This window comes from Schistocerca cancellata, chromosome 5 (assembly GCF_023864275.1).
Source record: "Schistocerca cancellata isolate TAMUIC-IGC-003103 chromosome 5, iqSchCanc2.1, whole genome shotgun sequence".
Lineage (NCBI taxonomy): Eukaryota > Metazoa > Arthropoda > Insecta > Orthoptera > Acrididae > Schistocerca > Schistocerca cancellata.
In genome coordinates this window covers 621,283,463-621,304,136 of record NC_064630.1, presented here as the reverse complement: position 1 = coordinate 621,304,136, position 20,674 = coordinate 621,283,463, and the positions used below count along the sequence as shown (strand labels likewise).

The window sequence follows — 20,674 nt, the reverse complement described above, 5'->3', positions numbered from 1 at the left end:
TCCTGGTGGACGAAATTGAAGTGGGGTGCATTTGTTCGTCTACAACGAAATTCATGACGTCGGGGTCACCACTTTAGCCACGTACTACTTATTACAATCTTAAGATAGACTCACGAAGTAGTTGGGCTATAATATTTTTTTATTGCAACAAAAAGCTTATATTAACATTGAATCAATAACAACAGAACTATTATATATAATCAAAGAATAAACAATCTGTCCTTTGTGCGCGCCGCCACAGAATAATGCTATCCTTCACTGTGCGTCTACGGATGTTCTGCTGGCGACTCCCACAGACTGTATAAACGTTTACAAATTACTAAAATCACGGCAGAACAAAAGTGCAAAGCTATTCTTCTTGTATTGTTTCTTAGCTGCAATCTATGTACTGATATTCCATTGACCACGGTTTGATATAAGTTTCGATATATTTGATTTATTATTTCGATTATTTCCTGTCGAAGAAATTGTTTTTCAAGGATATGTTTATAGTTTACGTTCTGACCAGAGATTGTGTAATTGTGGATGAAAGTTTTGTTTATATTTGTAATATTGTTTGAAAATGAGCTCGGCTGATATAGTTAGTACGTTACGAAAATTCGATGCATACCCCAAAACTTTGGATGATTTTAGGATCAAAACATTTGGAGGCGCAACAGGTACTGCATCATTCCGACACCGGCCACTGCATTTGACGTCGGTTACAGGCATTACGCGTGTAATTTAATTGGAAATCTCTTGATTGCTGCACTAGGATAGCATAATATAAATCCTTTTTATTGTTATGTATAACAGCAGAGAAGGCAGTTGACATCTGTAGGCAACATACAAATGAGTAAATATTAAAGCCGAGTGAGCGTCCGTGACATGCTATGAAGCGTTAAGTATATCTGTAAATTACCATCATTCGCAATTAATAGCAGTGAAATCAAAACTGCCGATCGCCCAGATAAACGTATTTCACTTATATGAGTGTGTTACGGAGTTTAACGATCGTATTTGATGGATAATCACCGTAACTATGATACATGCCATCGTACCAGAAGATAACAAGGTGAGATGCTGAATACTGCTCTCCCTTTTATCCTCGACTGAACTTGCCGATACCAGACCTTGACCTTGACCCTTAATGTAGGATTTTGTGGCGTTGACATCTTACATGCGCGAATAACGAGATCAGAACACTGACAATATTCTCTTATATATCTACAATTTTTTGGTATATAGTGTGTGGTGTAAGACTAATGTGTGTTGTACCCCAAGATACAGATTAAATTATACGCTAACAATTTGATTGAGAGTTTGTGAACACTGAAAATGTGAATGTATTATCTTAACTGTGTTTACATACTGAGCTACAGAGTAAACGGAAGTCTGGGTTAGATCGAAAGTTAAATAGTAGTGAGTTGAGGAGGTAGTTTCTAAGATTTTACTTGATCTGGCTATTGTACGTCATTGGGGCAATGGTTTTTGGACAAAACTGCAGTTTATCCAATTTGCTACTCTTAACAACAAATACTTGTGATTAAAACTTTATGATTTGTCTGTTTTTGCAAGTGCTATGGTGATTTAATGATGTGTAATGCTTCATCCTGCTGCAGCAGTGTTTCATGTGGTTTAGGAAGTCATTTGGCATGAATCTGAACCTTAAATATTTTAATTATATGAGAAGGAAGTCAGCATATTTTAAAATTATAGTCACTTGTTTACATTTGCTGTACGGGATGTGCACTTATCAAACAGGTCACAAATTTAATAGCTGTTTACTGTTTACGAAATACACACTTAGGTTAGAGTTATTGTAAACTTACTTCACATACATTCACATTATTTAGAATGGTTTCTCATTTAAAACTCTTGCCTTCAAGTATGCTTTATTACAAACAGTATCACATATTCTTTGTGTATGTTTTGCTGCAGAGTGCGGAAAAACCTCGGTACAAATATTAAAGCACAACTAAACCAACAGTAACTGTAGTTACTTGCTGAATTTTATAGGCTTCTTATAGTGAAGTCGTAAACAGGGATTAAAGTACGTTGCTAAGTAAGAGATACCAGAAATGTCTTCTCTTCCTAAGACAATAGGAAAAAAAATACACTAAGGTGATCATAGTCATGGGATACCTCCGTTTGCTCAGTGTAGTGCAGCAACTTGACATGGCATAGACTCAGCAACTCATTGGGAGTCTCCTGCAGAAATCTTTAAAGAGAAATTTCATTTGTGTAAGGCTTATGGAGACTGGAATTTTTAAGGTCGTACGTTAAAATCGTAACAAATGTATGAAGTAGCTGTAGCAACTAAACGAGCTTGCCATGGCCTCAGAATGATATGGGAAGCAATTCCTGCTTTGCATCTCAATAATATCTTCTTTCATAAATTATACATGATTGATGGAATGATTTCTTTCAGTTGGCATGGCAGATGCCGTTCCCCAGTCTGATCTTGGCTTTTGTGTTCATCAGTGGTGTGTAAAATGCTAATCTTCCTTCTGTCTTTCCTTCCAAATGTCTCCCTGGAGCAGCACCGTCACATCTTACCCTTGTCATCTGTTGGGAAACTAAATCTTGCCCTCCCACATCAGTCCTTTTCAAACAAAATCATCACTCATTGTGCAGTAGTCCTTCAATCACAGAATGAACTGTAGCTTGTAATTAATGAAACAGTTTTTGGTGGTGTTTACAGTTAATTCAGCACAATATTCATGAACTCGCACCAACAATTAAATTAAATACTTTGACCAAATTTGGCTGTACATTTAACACTTACAGATGCTGTGGAACTACTCATATCTGTGCCACAAATCCAATGACAACCAGTTTTCCCGTTCGTAAGTTTCTAGTGGCTAACATAATTTGGCAGTTTCTTTAATTTCCATTTGGAATGGCCATTATTAAAACAAAATGATATTTGTTGTGGCAAGATCTTTTCATGAAATTCCAATCATCAACTTTCTCCTCTGAATGCAAAAAAATTTAGTGACTCTCATCTACGTAGGATAAAAGACCATAATGTTAATAATATAAGAGAGATCAGATCTCACAGGGAAAGATTTAGGTTTCATTTTTCCCATGTGCTAATGTATTTGAGATTGAATGGTCAAGAAATAGTCTGAAAGCAGTTCTAGGAATCCTCTGCCAAGCACTTAAATGTGAATTGCAGAGAATCATGTAGGAAAGATCACAAAATATTTTCTTCAAACTATTGATTCCAATAAATAATTACGATTTTGTTTCTGTTTACATACATGCAATAACTTTGAAACAAAAATTAGAAAACAGTTTACAAGACCAGCTAGGCATCATTGAAAATTTATTAGTTGTGGTGGAGTCAAAACTGCAGCATAATAAGAATAATACTATATTGAAACCGGACTGCATACTGCTGAGTTATAAGTTGGAGAAATAGAAAATATTAGAGAGAATATTTATGAGGAAAATTTTAGGTCTAATAAGCAGCACAGAATACTGGAAGTTAAGAAGCATTCCTATTCCAATGAACGTATGTGCTGACATGGATGAATATTACCAAACCATGTGTTTAGTAAGTCATGGTTGCAAAGTATTGACATGGATTATTGGTGGAAGAATGGCAAAACTAGCATAAATTGACCTCAGGTAAGATCAGTTTGGATTCCAGAGAAATTTAGGAACGTGAAAGGCTATTCTGCCTCTATGTCTTATCGTAGAAGATTGACTGAAAAAAGGCAAGCCTACGCTTAAAACATGTGTAGATTTAAATAAAGCTGTGGACAATGTTGGCTGGAATACACTCTTTATATCCATGAAGGTGGCAGGAGTAAAATGCAGGGAGCAAAAAGTTATCTTCTAGTTGTACAGGAGTAAGATTGTAGTTACAATAGTGTAAGGGCATGAAAGGGAAGCAGTGTTGGAAAGGGAGTGAGATGGGGTTGTAGCTCTCCCTCAAGTTACTCAATCTGTGCATTGAGCAACCAAGGAGAAATTTGGAATAGGAATTATAGTTCAGGGAAAAGAAAAAAAAAAACTTTATAAAGTTTACCAATGACATTGCAAATCTGTTAGAGGTGGCAAAGGACTTTCAAGAAGAGTTAAATGGAATGGATATTGTCTTGGAAACATATGATGAAAATCAAAAAAATTAAATCAAGGATAATGAAATATAGTCAAATTAAATCAGATGATGCTGATATTAGATTAGGAAATCAGAAACTAAAAGTGACAGTTGAGTTTCATTGTTTAAACAACAAAGTAACTAACATTCGTTGAAGTAGGGAGGATATAAAATGTAGATTGGCAATAGCAATGAAAATCATTTCTGAAAAGAGGAATTTGTTAATGTTTAATAGAAATGTAATCATTAGCAAATCTTTTCTGAAGGTACAGGGTGACAATTATTGAATTATATGGGAGGAAAAAAAATGTAAATTTGTTACAAACTATGGTGTGCACACACTTTATTCATCATGTAAACATCACTACAGATATTGGGATTTAGGTTATGACATGTTTGATGTGCCTACCATTATTGACGATGATGTGGCACAGATGAGTAGTGAACTTCTGCACAACCTGTTGAAGTGTCGGAACATTGATGCTGTCGTAACCTCCTGAATGGCTGTTTTCAGCTCAGCAGTGGTTTTGGGGTTATTGCTGTACATCTTGTCTTTAATACAGCTCTGCAAAAAGGAATCACATGTGTTCATATCTGGAGAATATGGCGGCCAATCGAGGCCCGTGCCAGTGGACTCTTGAGTACTCCACAGCCAGAATGCAGTCTCCAGAACATGAAATACTATCCTGTTTCTATGTGGTTGAGCTCCATCTTTCATGAACTATATCTTGTCGAAATCAGGGTCTCCCCCTGCGGGTCCGGGAATTGGAATAGGCCCGAGGTATTCCTGCCTGTCGTAAGAGGCGACTAAAAGGAGTCCATCCCCCTCACGGGGGTAGTTAGCGCCTTCGTCCGGAGACGGACGGTTCCACGACCTATAATTGTGGTCTTTTTGGTTTTTCACTTCTCGTTTCTTCCTTCCTTTTGTTGGTTCCTTTCTTTGCTCTTCTCCACCTCACTGTCTTCCTTACTCTTTCCCTTGACTTCTCCTTGCCTTCTCATTGCCTTCTTCTCCTTGCCTTCTCATTGCCTTCTTCTCCTTGCTTTCTCATTGCCTTCTTCTCCTTGCTTTCTCATTGCCTTCTTCTCCTTGCCTTCTCTGGTCTCCGCCTCGGCGTTTGAGATAGTCTGTCCTCTTTCTCCCTCTCTCTCTCTTGTTTTTCCTCTTCTTCCTTCCTCCCTGTGCGTGCCTGAAGGCCGACCCACGCGCTCGCACGCACGCATAGCCGGTGACGGGGTAACGCGTAAGTCCCCGCCCTGGGTAGACATGTAAGGCACGCGCGTACCCCCTGGTAAAGGCCAGGCCCGGGGAGGGGTGATTGCCTGAGCTGATACCTTCTGACCATGCCGATTGGTCCCTCCGTCTGTTTCTCGGGAGGTGTGACCTGAGGTGTAAACATTCACCTAAGGCAGGAGTGCCCTCTGAGAGGGTCCCCACAAGGAAGGAGCGCGCCATCGGAGACGCTGGCAATCATGGGGGATTCCTCCGCAATGGATTTCACTCCATCTCTTTCGACTTCTGCCCAAAAACGGAAACGTGACCAGCCACCAGTGACAAAAGTACTACCGCCTGCCCCACAGTTCCTTGTCGTTTCTCGATCTGAGGACGGAAAGGATTTTTCCTCTGTCAACCCTTTCGTTATCCAGAAGGGCGTAGATGCCATAGCCGGATCTGTCAAATCTTGTACCAGGTTGCGTAACGGTACCTTATTACTAGAAACTGAGAGTGCCCTTCAGGCACAAAAACTGCTTCGGGCCACACTCCTGTACACGTTCCCTGTCCGGGTGGAGGCCCACCGAACTTTGAATTCGTCTCGTGGTGTAGTCTATACTAGCTCCCTCGACGGATTGACTGACGAGGAGATTCAATCTTTCCTCGCTGAGCAGGGCGTGACGGCTGTCCATAGGGTCATGAAAAAGGTCAACAATGACCTTGTACCGACCCGGACACTTTTCTTGACCTTCTATAGTGTTAAGCTGCCATCGCGCATCAAGGCGGGCTACGAGGTTATTTCTGTTCGCCCCTATGTCCCGACACTTACGCGCTGCTACCAGTGTCAGCGTTTCAATCACACTCGACAGTCTTGTTCCAATGCGGCTAAATGTGTCACTTGTGGCAGGGATGTCCATGAGGGTGACTGTCCACCTCCGTCTCCTCGTTGTGTGAACTGTCAGGGTGACCATGCCGCATCCTCCCGCGACTGTCCTGTCTATAAGGAAGAACGCTGTATCCAAGAAATTCGGGTCAAAGAAAAAGTGTCCACCTCGGCTGCTCGCAAGCTATTGGCTAGTAGGAAGCCCGCGCTGCTCCCAGCGGGGAAATACAGTACTTTCCTCGCCTCTCCTCGGACTACCAGGGAGGTAGCAACCCAGACATGCGATCTGACCTTCAGCACTACGGTCGTCCGTTCGGCCAGTGCTAAGATCGCGCGGTCGACGTCTCCTCTTCCTCCCATCACCCCACAGACACCAGCCCCTTCATCAGCTTCTGCTAAGACGAAGACCCCGAAGTCAGATGCACGGGCCTTCAAGAAGGAACCATCCCGTGCAGACTTCCTACGTACCTCGACCTCCCAGCCTTCGACCGGTACTTCCACCAAACGTCCTTCCAAAAAGGCTCATAGGAAGCACAGTTCTCCTTCTCCGCCACGGCGCATTTCTTCTCCTGCGCCACCCAGCGGTTGCCGCCCCAGGCCGTCATCCGTTTCGCCTGGCCGCACCGCTGGTAGCCGTACATCTGGCCGTTCACCGACGGAGGAAGCTCCCCCTCCCGGCCATCCTCCCGAGATGGCCGATGAACCTATAGACACAATGGACGATGACTGTCCGCCTACTGATAGCGGCGGCAGTGCTCGCTCGAAGCCAGGCCCTCAGCGGCCTTCGAGGTGACCCCTTCTTTCATCTTCCTTTTCTTACGATGGCACTTATTCACTGGAATATTCTCAGCATTCGCTCCAACCGAGAGGACTTGAAGTTGCTGCTCCGCTTGCACCGTCCGCTCGTCGTAGCCCTCCAGGAAACGAAGCTACGCCCATGCGATCAAATTGCCTTGGCACACTACACATCTGTGCGTTTTGACCTACCCCCTGTGGTAGGTATCCCAGCTCATGGAGGGGTTATGTTGCTGGTCCGGGATGATATTTACTACGATCCCATCACGTTGCACACCGGCCTGCAGGCAGTTGCCATCCGCATTACTCTCCCCACTTTTACGTTTTCCATTTGTACCATTTACACTCCATCGTCATCTGCCGTTACCAGGTCAGACATGATGCAACTTATTGCTCAGCTACCTGCACCATTTTTGTTAACTGGAGACTTCAATGCCCACCATCCCCTTTGGGGCTCTCCAGCATCCTGCCCGAGGGGCTCCTTGTTAGCAGACCTTTTCAACCAGCTCAATCTTGTCTGCCTCAATACTGGCGCCCCTACTTTTCTTTCGGACACATCTCACACCTATTCCCATTTAGACCTCTCTATATGTACTCCCCAACTTGCACGCCGGTTTGAGTGGTATGCACTTTCTGATACATATTCGAGCGACCACTTCCCGTGTGTTATCTATCTCCTGCAGCATACCCCCTCTCCGTGCTCCTCTAGTTGGACCATCTCCAAGGCAGACTGGGGGCTCTTCTCTTCCAGGGCGACCTTTCAGGATCAAACCTTCACAAGCTGCGATCGTCAGGTCGCACACCTCACGGAAGTCATTCTCGCTGCTGCTGAATATTCCATCCCTCACCCTACTTCTTCTCCACGTCGCGTACCGGTCCCCTGGTGGACCGCAGCATGTAGAGACACTTTACGTGCTCGTCGACGTGCTTTACGCACATTTAAACGCCACCCTACAGTGGCGAATTGTATCAATTATAAACGATTACGTGCTCAGTGTCATCGTATTATCAAAGAAAGCAAGAAAGCCAGCTGGGCTGCTTTCACAAGCACCTTCAACAGTTTTACTCCTTCTTCCGTTGTCTGGGGTAGCCTGCGCCGGCTATCTGGCACTAAGGTCCACTCACCAGTTTCTGGCTTGAAGGTCGCAAATGACGTCCTTGTGGCCCCTGAGGCTGTCTCCAATGCCTTCGGCCGCTTTTTCGCAGAGGTTTCGAGCTCCGCTCATTACCACCCTGCCTTCCTCCCCCGCAAACAGGCAGAGGAAGCTAGGCCACCTAACTTCCGCTCCTCGAATTGTGAAAGTTATAATGCCCCATTCACCATGCGGGAACTCGAAAACGCACTTGGCCGATCACGGTCCTCCGCTCCAGGGCCTGATTGTATTCATATTCAGATGCTGAAGAACCTTTCTCCTGCGGGTAAAGGTTTTCTTCTTCGTACATACAATCGCATCTGGATTGAGGGACATGTTCCCGCATGCTGGCACGAGTCTATTGTTGTCCCGATTCCTAAGCCGGGGAAGGACAAGCACTTGCCTTCCAGTTATCGACCTATCTCGCTTACCAGCTGTGTCTGTAAAGTGATGGAGCGAATGGTTAACTCTCGATTGGTTTGGCTGCTCGAGTCTCGACGCCTACTTACCAATGTACAATGTGGATTTCGTAGGCGCCGCTCTGCTGTTGACCATCTGGTTACCTTGTCGACCTTCATTATGAATAACTTCTTGCGGAAGCGCCCGACCGCGGCTGTGTTCTTTGATTTGGAGAAGGCTTACGACACCTGTTGGAGGGCGGGCATTCTCTGCACCATGCATACATGGGGCCTTCGCGGTCGCCTCCCTCTTTTTATTCGTTCCTTTTTAATGGATCGACAGTTCAGGGTACGTGTGGGTTCTGTCCTGTCCGACACCTTTCGCCAGGAGAATGGGGTGCCACAGGGCTCAGTTTTGAGCGTCGCTCTCTTCGCCATCGCGATCAATCCAATAATGGATTGCCTCCCAGCTGATGTATCAGGCTCCCTTTTCGTGGACGATTTTACCATCTATTGCAGCGCGCAGTGTACACGTGTCCTGGAGCGCTGTCTTCAGCGTTCTCTTGACCGTCTTTCCTCCTGGAGTGTCGCCAATGGCTTCCGTTTTTCTGCCGAGAAGACGGTCTGTATTAACTTCTGGCGCTACAAAGAGTTTCTCCCACCGTCCTTACGACTCGGTCCCGTTGCTCTCCCAATCGTGGAGACAACCAAATTTTTAGGCCTTACATTTGACAGGAAACTTAGCTGGTCTCCACATGTGTCCTATTTGGCCGCCCGTTGTACCCGTTCTTTAAATGTCCTCCGTGTTCTCAGTGGTATGTCGTGGGGAGCGGATCGAACCGTCCTACTTCGTCTATATCGGTCGATCGTCCGCTCCAAGCTGGATTATGGGAGCTTCGTATACTCCTCTGCACGGCCATCCATCTTACGCCGCCTCAACTCCATACAACATCGGGGTTTACGACTTGCGATCGGAGCATTTTATACTAGTCCCGTAGAGAGTCTTCATGCTGACGCTGGCGAATTGCCACTCATCTACCGGCGCGATATACTGCTTTGTCGGTATGCCTGTCGGCTACTGTCAGTGCCCGACCATCCGTCTTATCGTTCCTTTTTTGACGACTCTCTCGACCGTCAATACGGGTTGCATGTCTCTGCCCTGCTACCCCCTGGAGTTCGCTTTCATCGCCTCCTTCAACACCTTAATTTTTCACTCCCTGCAACCTTTCGAGTGGGCGAGAGCCACACGCCACCTTGGCTCGAGGCTCAGGTCCGCGTTCACCTTGACCTCAGCTCGCTCCCAAAAGAGGTTACCCCCGGCTCGGTCTACCACTCTCGTTTTTTGGAACTTCGTTCGAAGTTCATCAACATGACTTTAATTTATACAGATGGCTCTAAGACCAATGACGGGGTCGGGTGTTCCTTTATTGTCGGGGCACAAAGTTTCAAATACCGGCTCCATGGCCATTGTTCGGTCTTCACAGCTGAGCTCTTTGCCCTCTACCAGGCTGTTCTTTACATCTGCCGCCCCGACATTCTGCTTATGTCATCTGCTCCGACTCCCTGAGCGCCATCCAGAGCCTCAGTGATCCGTACCCGGTTCACCCTTTCGTACACCGGATCCAACGCTCTCTTCAGCAGCTGGTGGACGTCGGTTCTCCGGTTAGCTTTATGTGGGTTCCTGGCCATGTCGGTATCCCTGGGAACGAAGCTGCAGATGCCGCGGCCAAGGCTGCGGTCCTCCAGCCTCGGACAGCTTCTTGTTGTGTCCCTTCGTCCGATTTTAGCAGGGTCATTTGTCGGCGCATTTTATCGCTGTGGCATGCCGATTGGGCTGCACTTACAGACAACAAGCTTCGGGCCTTAAAACCTCTTCCCGTGGCTTGGACGTCCTCCTCACGCCCTTCTCGGCGGGAGGAGGTAGTTTTGGCCCGGTTAAGAATTGGGCACTGCCGGTTCAGCCATTGCCATCTGCTGACGGCTGCGCCGGCGCCGTTCTGCCCATGTGGGCACTTGCTGACGGTTCGACACATTTTAATGTCCTGTCCCAATTTTAACACACTGCGTCTAGATCTTAACTTGCCAAGTACTTTCGATGCCATTTTAGCGGATGACCCACGAGCAGCTGCTCGTGTTCTTCGTTTTATCAATTTGACAAACCTCTCTAAGGACATTTGATGATGCTGTTTTTTAATCCTATGCCTGTCAGTCTGTCTTTTATCGTGTTTTCCCTTTTAGTTGTTGTTGTCAACTTGTGCCTCGCGGTGCATTCTTAGAGTAGTCAGGGCGCTAATGACCATGCGCCCAAAAAAAAAAAAAAAAAAAATCAGGGTCTCTTTCGATAATGGAGATGAAATCATTTTCCAAAACCTTCACATACCATTAGGTAGTCACTGTGCCATCAAGAAATATATTCTGTGTCTGGACATTGCTCACCACACAGTCACCCATTGAGGGCGAAGATACTTCTTGATCACAAAATGCGGATTCTTAGTGCCTCAAATGCATCAATTTTGCTTATTGACGAACCCATCCAAATGAAAGTGGGCTGCGTCACTAAAGCAAACCATACACATGTACTAATTCCCATCATGCCCTGCAGTTTGAGCATCCTAACACAAACCATACAGAGGTTATGACAATTATATTTCATATTGTTCAATAATTGTCACCCTGTGCTTGTATTGACTGTAGTATCATACAGAAGTGAAAAGTGAGAACAAAAACTTTTGAAATGAGGTGCTAAAGAAGAATGTTGACAATTAGATGGATAGATCAAGTAACTAATGAGAAGGAACTGAACTGAACTGAGGAAAAAGGAAATACGGCACAACTTGACTAAAAGAAAGGATCTGTTGATCGGACACATTGTGACGCATCAAGGAATGATCAGTTTGGAAATGGAAGGAAGTGTGGAGCATAAAGATTGTAGGGGTAGACCAAGGCTTGAATATAGTGAGCAGGTTCAAATGGATGTAAGTTACAGTAGTTATGCAAATGTGAAGAGGCTTGTGTAGGATAGTCTAGTGTGCAACAAACCAGTCTTCAAGACTGAAGACCACAAGAATAATATGATTAACTAAAACAAAATACAGAAAAAATACGAAAATATGATTTTTGGTACCTCTATGTAGAATTAGAGAGAACAGGCTGTAAAAACAATCTTCAAGTACCACTGAGAAAATAAAAGTAATTGGGATCAGAGAACTTAAAGAAGATTTAGGAATACACAACATAAAAGTGGAAGATGCAGATATTTTCAGAAGGAAAGTATTAAATTTAGAAGGATCCAAGACAGAAGCACAGGTTTGAAGTTGCAGTTGTCTGAAGAAAGATGTAAGAGACACAGTGCCCCACTTCAGACTGCTAACAGAGGTCCAAGCATATGGATTAGACTGGATATCCACTGGGGCTGTATTCATCCCACAGAAAGGTTGTCTGTATCATAATACAACAATGGCCTACTGCAGAAGTTCATTTACTGCATCCGAGTAACACTAGTGGCAGCCAGTCATTCACTGGGCATTTGAACCCTGTGGGGTAAGTGAACTGCTTGATTGGGCAGGGGAAAGTGATTTGTACCTTCTAGTAAATGTATACCTCACGAGGCAAAGAACTGAACTAAAGTGAAGGGAGATCTGAATTGGACCTGTACTACACAGACGAAGCAGATTGGGAGAATTTCATCACTTACATGAAGAACTGAAGAGAGACCCGGGAAAATTTTTATTCACTATGGAATAAACATAGAAACATTTCACTATATCCTTACAGGTAACCATCATGCAATTATGAAATTGTCAAATTTCAGGGAAACTATACAATCTGAGGAATGTTTGGCTTTAACATTGAGGTGAGTTGTATAAACATTTAATGGTCTCAAAAGAAAAAAAAGTGTCCAGTTGTCATAAGGCCTGCTTATTGTTTCATTTGAGTTAACATTTTGGCCTGTTCTCATTCACAAGACTTTTCTATGTCCGTAGGTGGTAATGAAGTACAGAATACACACAGACCCAAACAGCAACAAATGCTTGTATGCAGCACCTTGTCTGACTGTGTCCGACCAATCCCATTTCCTTGGGATCCGTCTGTTAGCTGGTCGTGTACAGCCTTACGTGGCTGACTTGATCATGTGCTGAATGCTCAGCCTTAGGCTCTCTTTCTCATGGTGGCAGCCTTTGATGTCAGTCCATCTATTCCTTAGGTTCTGCCTTCCATTCTTAAAATATTATTTCATTCACTGCCTTTTGGCTGAAGTATTTGCAATCCTCTTTTTGGGTTTGACCTTCATTTTCCAAATTTTTTTCTGTAGTGTGGAGTGACTAGGCAAGAACACCTTAAATAGCACCAATTGCATGCAGTGTTAAAGATTGTCGGCTTAGGTTCTTATTAGTGCTCCAAAGCCAATGTAGTTGCCCATCTGTCAGTGTGGGATTGCCATGTACCCTTTTGGTTGAGCCCCCTGACAATACAGGGATCATACTGCTGGTGCCTGAGCTGCTAACTCACCATGCTTACCAAGGAATAAATGCCTGTCTTCTTGAGGTATCAGGACTCCTGGCAGTTGCCTTCCAGGAATCAAAACCTGAACATGGACAGTTAGAAATCTTCTACTTTTCCTACCCTGGCTACCCCATGGGAAGAGGTACAAGCCAGATGTCTAGGACTGAAACAGTTTATTCAGTACTTACTGCATACTTTAACTGATGAGGATACTTTTACTGTGACAAAGCCATTACTTGTTGTGGAGTGTATTGAAGATAAGCTTGGAGAAGTTGAATCATTAAGGAAACATGCAATGGATTGTTATTGATAATGCCTCTTTTGCTGCACATTCTACAGATCTTCAGGTATTTGTCCCCCAGGGGCCTCACATTCCTTTCGTGAGTTTATGCGTGGCGAATACAGAGCCCCAAGCTATTACACCCTTCCTTCTTTCCCAGGCTGTATTTTCTTTCCCTTCCTCTCCTTTCGTTTCCTGTCCTTGCTCCCTCCCCTCTGCCCTCTCCTCTCCTTCTCTTGGTGTCCTTGTTTATGTTGGCCCCAATATCCTCCTGGTTATGTTGGCTTTGCAATTTGGTTTTGTTATATATTTACCTCATTCTTTTGGCCTTCTCTGGTCCCCCTCTGGGGTTTGACCTCCATTACTAAATTCCTGTTCTGTAGTGTGAGCCATTTGGGGAAGAGCACTTTACCTAGTGTCTCTGGCGTGTGCCCTCTTAGTTCCTTCCATCTCTTCCTTCACGTCATTGTCTGATGCTAGGGTTCATAGCCAGCATGGTAGCCAGCTCGTGTGGTGGGGTCGCTATGTACCCTTTTGGTTGAGCCCCCTCAAAACACAGGGATCACACTTCTGATTCTGATACCTGAGCTATGACCACCTCATGTAAGCCTAGGAGTGGTTGCTTGTCATCCCAGAGCATCGGAGCTCCCAGCATTGGCCGCCGTGGCAGTTGGCCCTTGCTGTGGCTGAGTGGCGCCCATGGGGAGAGCCCCTGATCGGAGTGGGTGGTATCAGGGCAGATGCTATGCAAATGAAATGCATATGGGCTCAAAACTCTGGCCGTTCTTCTACGGCCATCTCTTTGAATGGAAATGATACTTTTAGTGCTGCTTCTTCTGCTCCTTCGGCCTTCCCTTCTGTGGCTACCCCTGGGAGGAGGGTCAGGCTCATCGGCTAGGGGTGGAACCTTTCCCCCACTACCTAGTTTGCACCAGGACTGATGGGGATACTTTCACCAATACCAAACCTTTATTTTTTGTTGAACACATTGAAGACAAATTTGGCAAAGTGGACACTCTGAGCGAGATGTGGTCTGGTTCATTGTTGTTCAAAACTGCTTTAGTCTGCAGCCCTTCGTGCCTGTGACCATATTGGCACAATTCCTGTGTCCACAACCCCCCACCAGTCTTCGATTCTGGTTCAAGGTGTAATTTTCCACAGGGACCTCATCCTTCAAACTGATGAGAAATTTAGGAACAATCTATGATGGTGGGGTGTTCACTTTGTTTGGCGTGTTCAGAAGGGCCTGAAGGACAATCGCATTGATATTGGTGCCTTTATCCTGGCCTTTGAAGGGGATGCCCTCCTTGAGAAGGTCAAGATTAGGGTTTATCGATGTGATGTGAAGCTGTACATCCCACTATGTATGAGATGTTTTAAGTTCTTGTGTTTTGGACACGTCTTCCCCCTGTTCGCAGACCCCTCTCTGTGGTGACTATGGATGTCCACTCCATGTGGGGAGTTCCTATGTTCCCCCTCCTGTGTGTGTTAATTGTCATGGCAGTCATTCTCCATGTTCACCGGATTGCCCGGCTTATAAGAAGGAAAAGAAGATATAGGCATATAAGTCCCTTGATTGTCTAACCTACACTGAGGCTCGTAAAAAGTATGCACGTCTTCATTCTGTGTCAATGACGTCTAGCTATGCTTTAGTTACATCTTCACCCCTTCCTCCCCCTTTCTTACCCCAGTCCCGAACCCCTCCCCTGTGGTTCCCACACCCTCCCCTTTGGGTGCCACTCCCCCTCCCCAGCTGGAGAAGTGTCACACTTCTTTGGCGTCTGCAGGTCAAGGGTGCCCCTCCCGGGACCCCCCTACCCGGCACCTTCCAGGCCAAAGGTCTGCTGCCATACGACGACCATGAGAACCATGGTCTGTGGGCCTCCAGGTAGCCCACTCTCATTCTGTTCTAGATCTTGCTGCAGCTGACTCCCTTTTGCAGCACAGCCCTCCTCGATCCCAAACAGAAAAGAACAAGAAACATAAATTCCGGGACAAGGAGCCTCTGGTGTCAGCAGAGGTCCCGTCCCCACCTTCGCAACCTGACTCTGACCTGCTGTTTGTGGATGTCGCCCTCTCCTTGTCAGTGACGGATGGTGACCCAGCGGCATGACTGGTTTTAGCCTGTTCACACCCCATTTGAATCATTGTTCTGTGGTTACCCATTGGAATTGTAATGGATATTTATTTCATTTTACTCTGCAGCTTGTGTGGTCCTACAGGAATCTCATTTTACTGATGATCACTCACCGACCCTGCATGGGTTCCGTGCTTTCTGTTGCAATCAGGTCAGCCCCCTGCGGGCCTCTGGTGGCATTTGTACATTGATCTGTATGGATGTTGCTAGCACATAGATTCCTCTTCAAACTACATTGGAAGCAGTTGCTTTTAGGGTCCACCTGGAGTCTGGGGTCACAGTTTGCAATCTTTATCTCCCTCCTGACAGGACTCTTACACCTACTGCCTTAACTGCTCTTCTTCAGCAACTTTCTCCTCCCTTTGTCCTTCTCAGGGATTGTAATGCTCATCATCCCTTGTGGGGCAGTGCATTTCCATCTAGTCGGGGTCTTCTCATAGACCAGTTTCTTGCAAATGTCGTTTTTTCTCCCTCTTTGTTGGGTTGTATTGATGACGTCCTACATGACATATCTGATTTGATTGTTTTTGCTGCTAACCTTGCTATCTCACGCTCATCTGGACCATTTCACTGCCGGCAAGTCCCATGGTGGAGTACAGCCCCCATCCGTGATTGCCGTCAAGCTTTTGCAACACCTCAAGAGACACCAATCCGCTGTCAATCTTATTACCTTTAAACGCCTTCATACCAAAGCCTGTTACTTAATCAAACAGAGAAAATGGGTGTGTTGGGAACACACAGCATCAGCATCAGCCTCCTATCTGGCTGCTTTCCTTCACCAGAAACAGCAGGCCGAAGCTTCCACCTTATCTTTTACCCCTTATCTGTCAGAATCTTACAACAAACCTTTTACTGAATGGGAACTTCTTTCCGCACTTTCTCCGTCTCATGATACAGCCCCTGGCCCAGACTCTATTCATAACCAATTGCTTCAACATCTCAGTGCTCCGCAACGACAACATCTTCTCTAGGTGCTTAACTGTATTTGGCTCCAAGGTGACTTCCCTTCTCAAAGGAGGGATAGCACCGTGGTTCCCATCCTTAAGCCTGGTAAGAACCCCCTGTCTGTCGAAAGCTGTCGACCAATTAGTCTGACAAACATTGTTTGCAAGTTACTTGAATGGATGGCAGCCCATCAGCTCAATCGGGTCCTCGAATCTCGGGATTGCTGTTGCCTTACCATTGTGGCTTCCGAGAGGGATGGTCTCCAATCGCTCATTTATTTCGCTTGGAATCCGCAGTTTGGCAGGCTTTTTCCCAGCGCCGCCATTTGGTTGCACTGTTTTTCAGCCTACGCAAGGCCTATGACATGGCTTGGCGCCATCACATCTCACACTTCATGAGTGGGGTCTTTGGGGCCCACTCCAGATTTTTATCCGCCAGTTCCTGTTCCATCGGTCGTTCAGGGTTCCGGTTGGTACTGTTTTTAGTTCTACACGGACCCAGGAGAATGGCATCCCATAGTGTTCCGTATTGAGTGTACTTCTTTTCCTCATTGCTACAGATGTACTGGTGGCCTCCGCTGGTCCTTTGGTCACCCCTGCTCTGTATGTGGATGACTCCTGCATTTGGATAAGTTCCTCTTCGGTAGCCTTTGTAGAGCGGCAGCTCCATGGTGCTATACTGTTTGCCACTGCATGGACCCTCTCTGACTGATTTCACTTCTCTCCTTTGAAATTGTGGGTGGTCCACTTCTGTCACCCTGATCTGGAGCTGTACCTCACTGCATAACGATTACCTGTGGTCCCAGAGTTTTGTTTCCTGGGTCTTCTTTTTGACAACAAGCTCACTTGGCTGCCTCATATCAGACTTGTGAAGGTAGGATGTTTCCGTAAACTCAGTGTCCTTCGCTTCCTTGCCCACACCTCTTGGGGTGTGGATCGTTCCACTCTTCTCCACCTTCATTGGGCTTAAGTGCTGTCTCACTTGGACTTTGGTTGTCAAGTTTATGGTTCGGCTGCTCCTTCCACACTGCACCTCCTGGATCCGGTCCACCATCATGGTATCCGTTTGGCCACTGGTGCCTTCCCTACTAGCCCTGTTGATAGTCTCCTGGTAGAAGCTGGGATCCCCCTCCCCCTCCCCCCTTTCTGTTTGGTGGTCCCAGCTTCTGGTTTCTTATGCAATTGCTGCCCGTTCCTCAGCCACTCATCCTTCCTATTCTATCCTGTTCTCAGACCAAGGACGTCACCCACCTGTTTCCCACCCTATGGCAGGTTTACCAGTTGGGCTCTACCTTGGGTCTCTTCGCCGTGATTTTCAACTTCCTTCTTTGTCCTTTCTCCCACATTCCCCCCCCCCCCCCCCTCCCTTAGTTCATTGGTCCCAGATTCGGATGGATCTCTGCTAAGGTCCGAAATATTCCGTTCCCCGATGGTGTTCCATTGTTTTCTCTGCCAACTTTTATGGGAGTTTTGGGATGCTGTTGTTTTTTACACCAATGGCTCTAAATCTGCTGATTGTGTGGGATGTGCCTTCACGTCCTCTGTTGGCATGGAAAATCATCTCCTGCCAACTGCATGTGGGGTGTTTACTGTGGAATTGATGGCTCTTACCGTTATTAAACAGTCCCAACTCAACCTCGTTTTGTTATGTACAGACTCATTGAGTGGCCTTCAGGGTGTTTTTCCTCCATCCCTTGGTCTTGGCCATCCATGACTGTCTCAGTGATCTTCACCATGCTGACTTCCTTAGGGTCCCTGGCCATGTGAGTATCCCAGGTAATGAGCTTGCTGATCGTTTGCCTGGGAGCAGTCACTTACCCCCCCTTCTCTGTAACCCTTCGTGCGGCGGATTTATGACTTCATATCAAATACCACTTCGCACAGTCATGGGCCAACTCTTGGGAGGCTACCTCCGTGTCTAATAAACTTCGTGTGATTAACATGACACCTGTCCTGTGGCGTTCTTCCTTCAGCATCTCCCAAAAGGACTCAACCACCCTGTCATCTCCGCATCGGCCATACCAGGCTGACCCATGGTTTTCTTTTGTGTAATGAGCCACCCCTGCGTTGTGGTTGTGGAGCCTTCCAGTCAGTAGCCCACATTTTGGTGGAATGCCCCCTTCTTTTGGCTCTGCATACTAAGTACAGACTTTCCTGCACTTTACCTTTAATATTGGCCGATGATTCCCAGATGGTTGAACTGTTTCTTAGTTTCCTCCATGAAAGTGGTTTTCATTTTCAGTTCTGAGGTTTTTAATCTCCATCTGGAGTAGGGGCAGGGCGGTGAGGGTTGGGCTGTCTCCCACTTTAAGCTGTGTTTGGAGATTCCTGACTCCACTCCCTGGCCAAGATCCTCTTTTCTCTCCCTTTTACTCTGTTTTTGTCGCCTTTTAGATTTGGTTGGTCTCCTTTTATGATATGCCCTTTTACATTCTAGTGGTTGAACGCTTTTGAACAGCAGGTGGTCTTGCCTGTACTGCATCAGAGGTGGGATATTTCCTGCCTCTAGCACAGCCTTTGGGTTGCTCACTTGTTGCCTTCCCTCCTTTTGTTTCCACCATTGACTACATGACTGCACTTTTACGTTTTTTAGCCTTTTCGCTTTTATCATTATGACTTCTGATAATTAAATCTGTCCGAATGGACCACTTTTTAAACAAGGGACTGATGACCTTGCTGTTTGGTCCTTCAACCCTAATCAACCTACCAACCATCAGGTATTTGAACATCTGTGTGACACACCAGTGACCATTGTCCCACACAAGGTCTTGAATATGGTCCAAGGAATTGTTTTATACTGACATCTTACACTCCAGATGAGGAACTACAGGCTAATCTTGAGCAGCAAGGCATACATTTTGTCTAATGAGGCAAAAAAGATTCCAAGGATAATGGGATAGATATAGGCACCTTTATCTCAGCTTTTGAAGAAAATGTCATCCTGGAAAAAATTAAAGTCATAATAGACAGTTGCGACATCAAATCTTATGTCCCATCGCTCATGAGGTACTTCTAATGCGTGCACTTTGGTCGTATGTCATCCCACTTCACTGCGGACCCAAAATGTGGTAGCTGTAGACAATAACTACATGAGGGTAGTCCTTGCGAAAACCACCTTTGTGTGTTAACTGCACTGAACACCATTCTCCATGTTTGCCAGTTTGCCCAATCTTGGTAAAAGAAAAAAAAAAAAACCAAAATATAAATGTATTGACTGCCTGATGTATACAGAGGCAAAAAAAATATGAGTGCCTACATGTTTTTGACATGATGTCCAATTATGTGAATATCACAACCATCACTCCAAGTACCTCAATTTTTTCAAAACCATTTGTCCCACTGCCCTCCTCTGTTGTGGTTTCCATGGCACTCTCTTAAGGAACCACTTCTCATGCCCGGCTGATGGAGCAACTTCGGCTTCAGGCATCAAGCACTGATAGGGCTCCCTCTTGGGACCTACAGATCAGAGGCCTGATGCAAAGCAATGACTGAAGGAATCATGACCTGTGGGCCTCAGAGCTCCTAAATGCCCTGGTGATACCAATACAGATGATTTTGTTGTGTCATGTCTATCCTAATTCACTGCTGTCCATCGCATCATCGCTTGCACAATTTATTAGGTCACTAATGTGAATTGGCAGCTTCAACATCAAATAGAGGATTAGGATGAACAGGCCGAAGACTGCAACTGACAGAACACATGAAGAAGCTATTCTGGCTACAACACTTATAAACAAAGAGAGGACTGAAATGAAAGTGACAGTGGTTGCTAGGAAAGAAGAGAATTTCCATAGAGAACTCTGTAGACAAGGGTAGGGAATAGTGGTGTGGGAGGAAGGGTTGACGAAATTGAGCTGTAAAAAGAGATAGCTATTGTGACAGAAAGTGGGCTATTAGCTGTCTTTTGAAGTTTGAAAGGATTTTAGTTTCTCTAATATTTTGAGGAAGATTGTTCCAAAGTCAGGTTCCTGGTACAGAAAATTGTTCAGAGAACACAGTAGTGTGTGTAATGCTAAGGTGAGGATTTTAATTTCATTGGAAAAAGTATTTCTGCTGCTTTGTTCAGATAGTAGTGTAAGGATTGAAGATAAAGAGGAAGGAATGCAATGATTGAGAGGAGAAGATACAGAACACCCAGGATCTGATAATATTTACACTTATCGGCACATAGCCATGATAATTGGTTATGGGCAGGAATGATTTGGTTGAAATAATGTGCATCACAAATGTACCACACACAAGCATTCATCGCCAGTTCCAGTCAATGTGAACTCTCATATAAAAAGTCTTGGAGAATA

At 45.4% G+C, this 20,674-nt stretch overlaps 1 protein-coding gene across 3 annotated transcripts in view; it reads left to right on the top strand.

The window, feature by feature from the left end:
* Nucleotides 1–481: 481 nt before the first annotated feature.
* LOC126187434 (endoplasmic reticulum-Golgi intermediate compartment protein 3) overlaps nucleotides 482–20,674 on the top strand; it is a 112,474-nt gene continuing 92,281 nt past the window's right edge. For 2 of the 3 annotated variants that reach the window (XM_049928509.1, XM_049928508.1), the window contains exon 1: nucleotides 482–659. In XM_049928509.1, the coding sequence (XP_049784466.1) occupies nucleotides 563–659 (97 nt within the window). In that variant the 5' untranslated portion in view covers nucleotides 482–562. Of the gene's footprint in view, nucleotides 660–911; nucleotides 1,055–20,674 lie in introns of those variants that run through there. The other variant, XM_049928510.1, reaches the window with a different exon arrangement.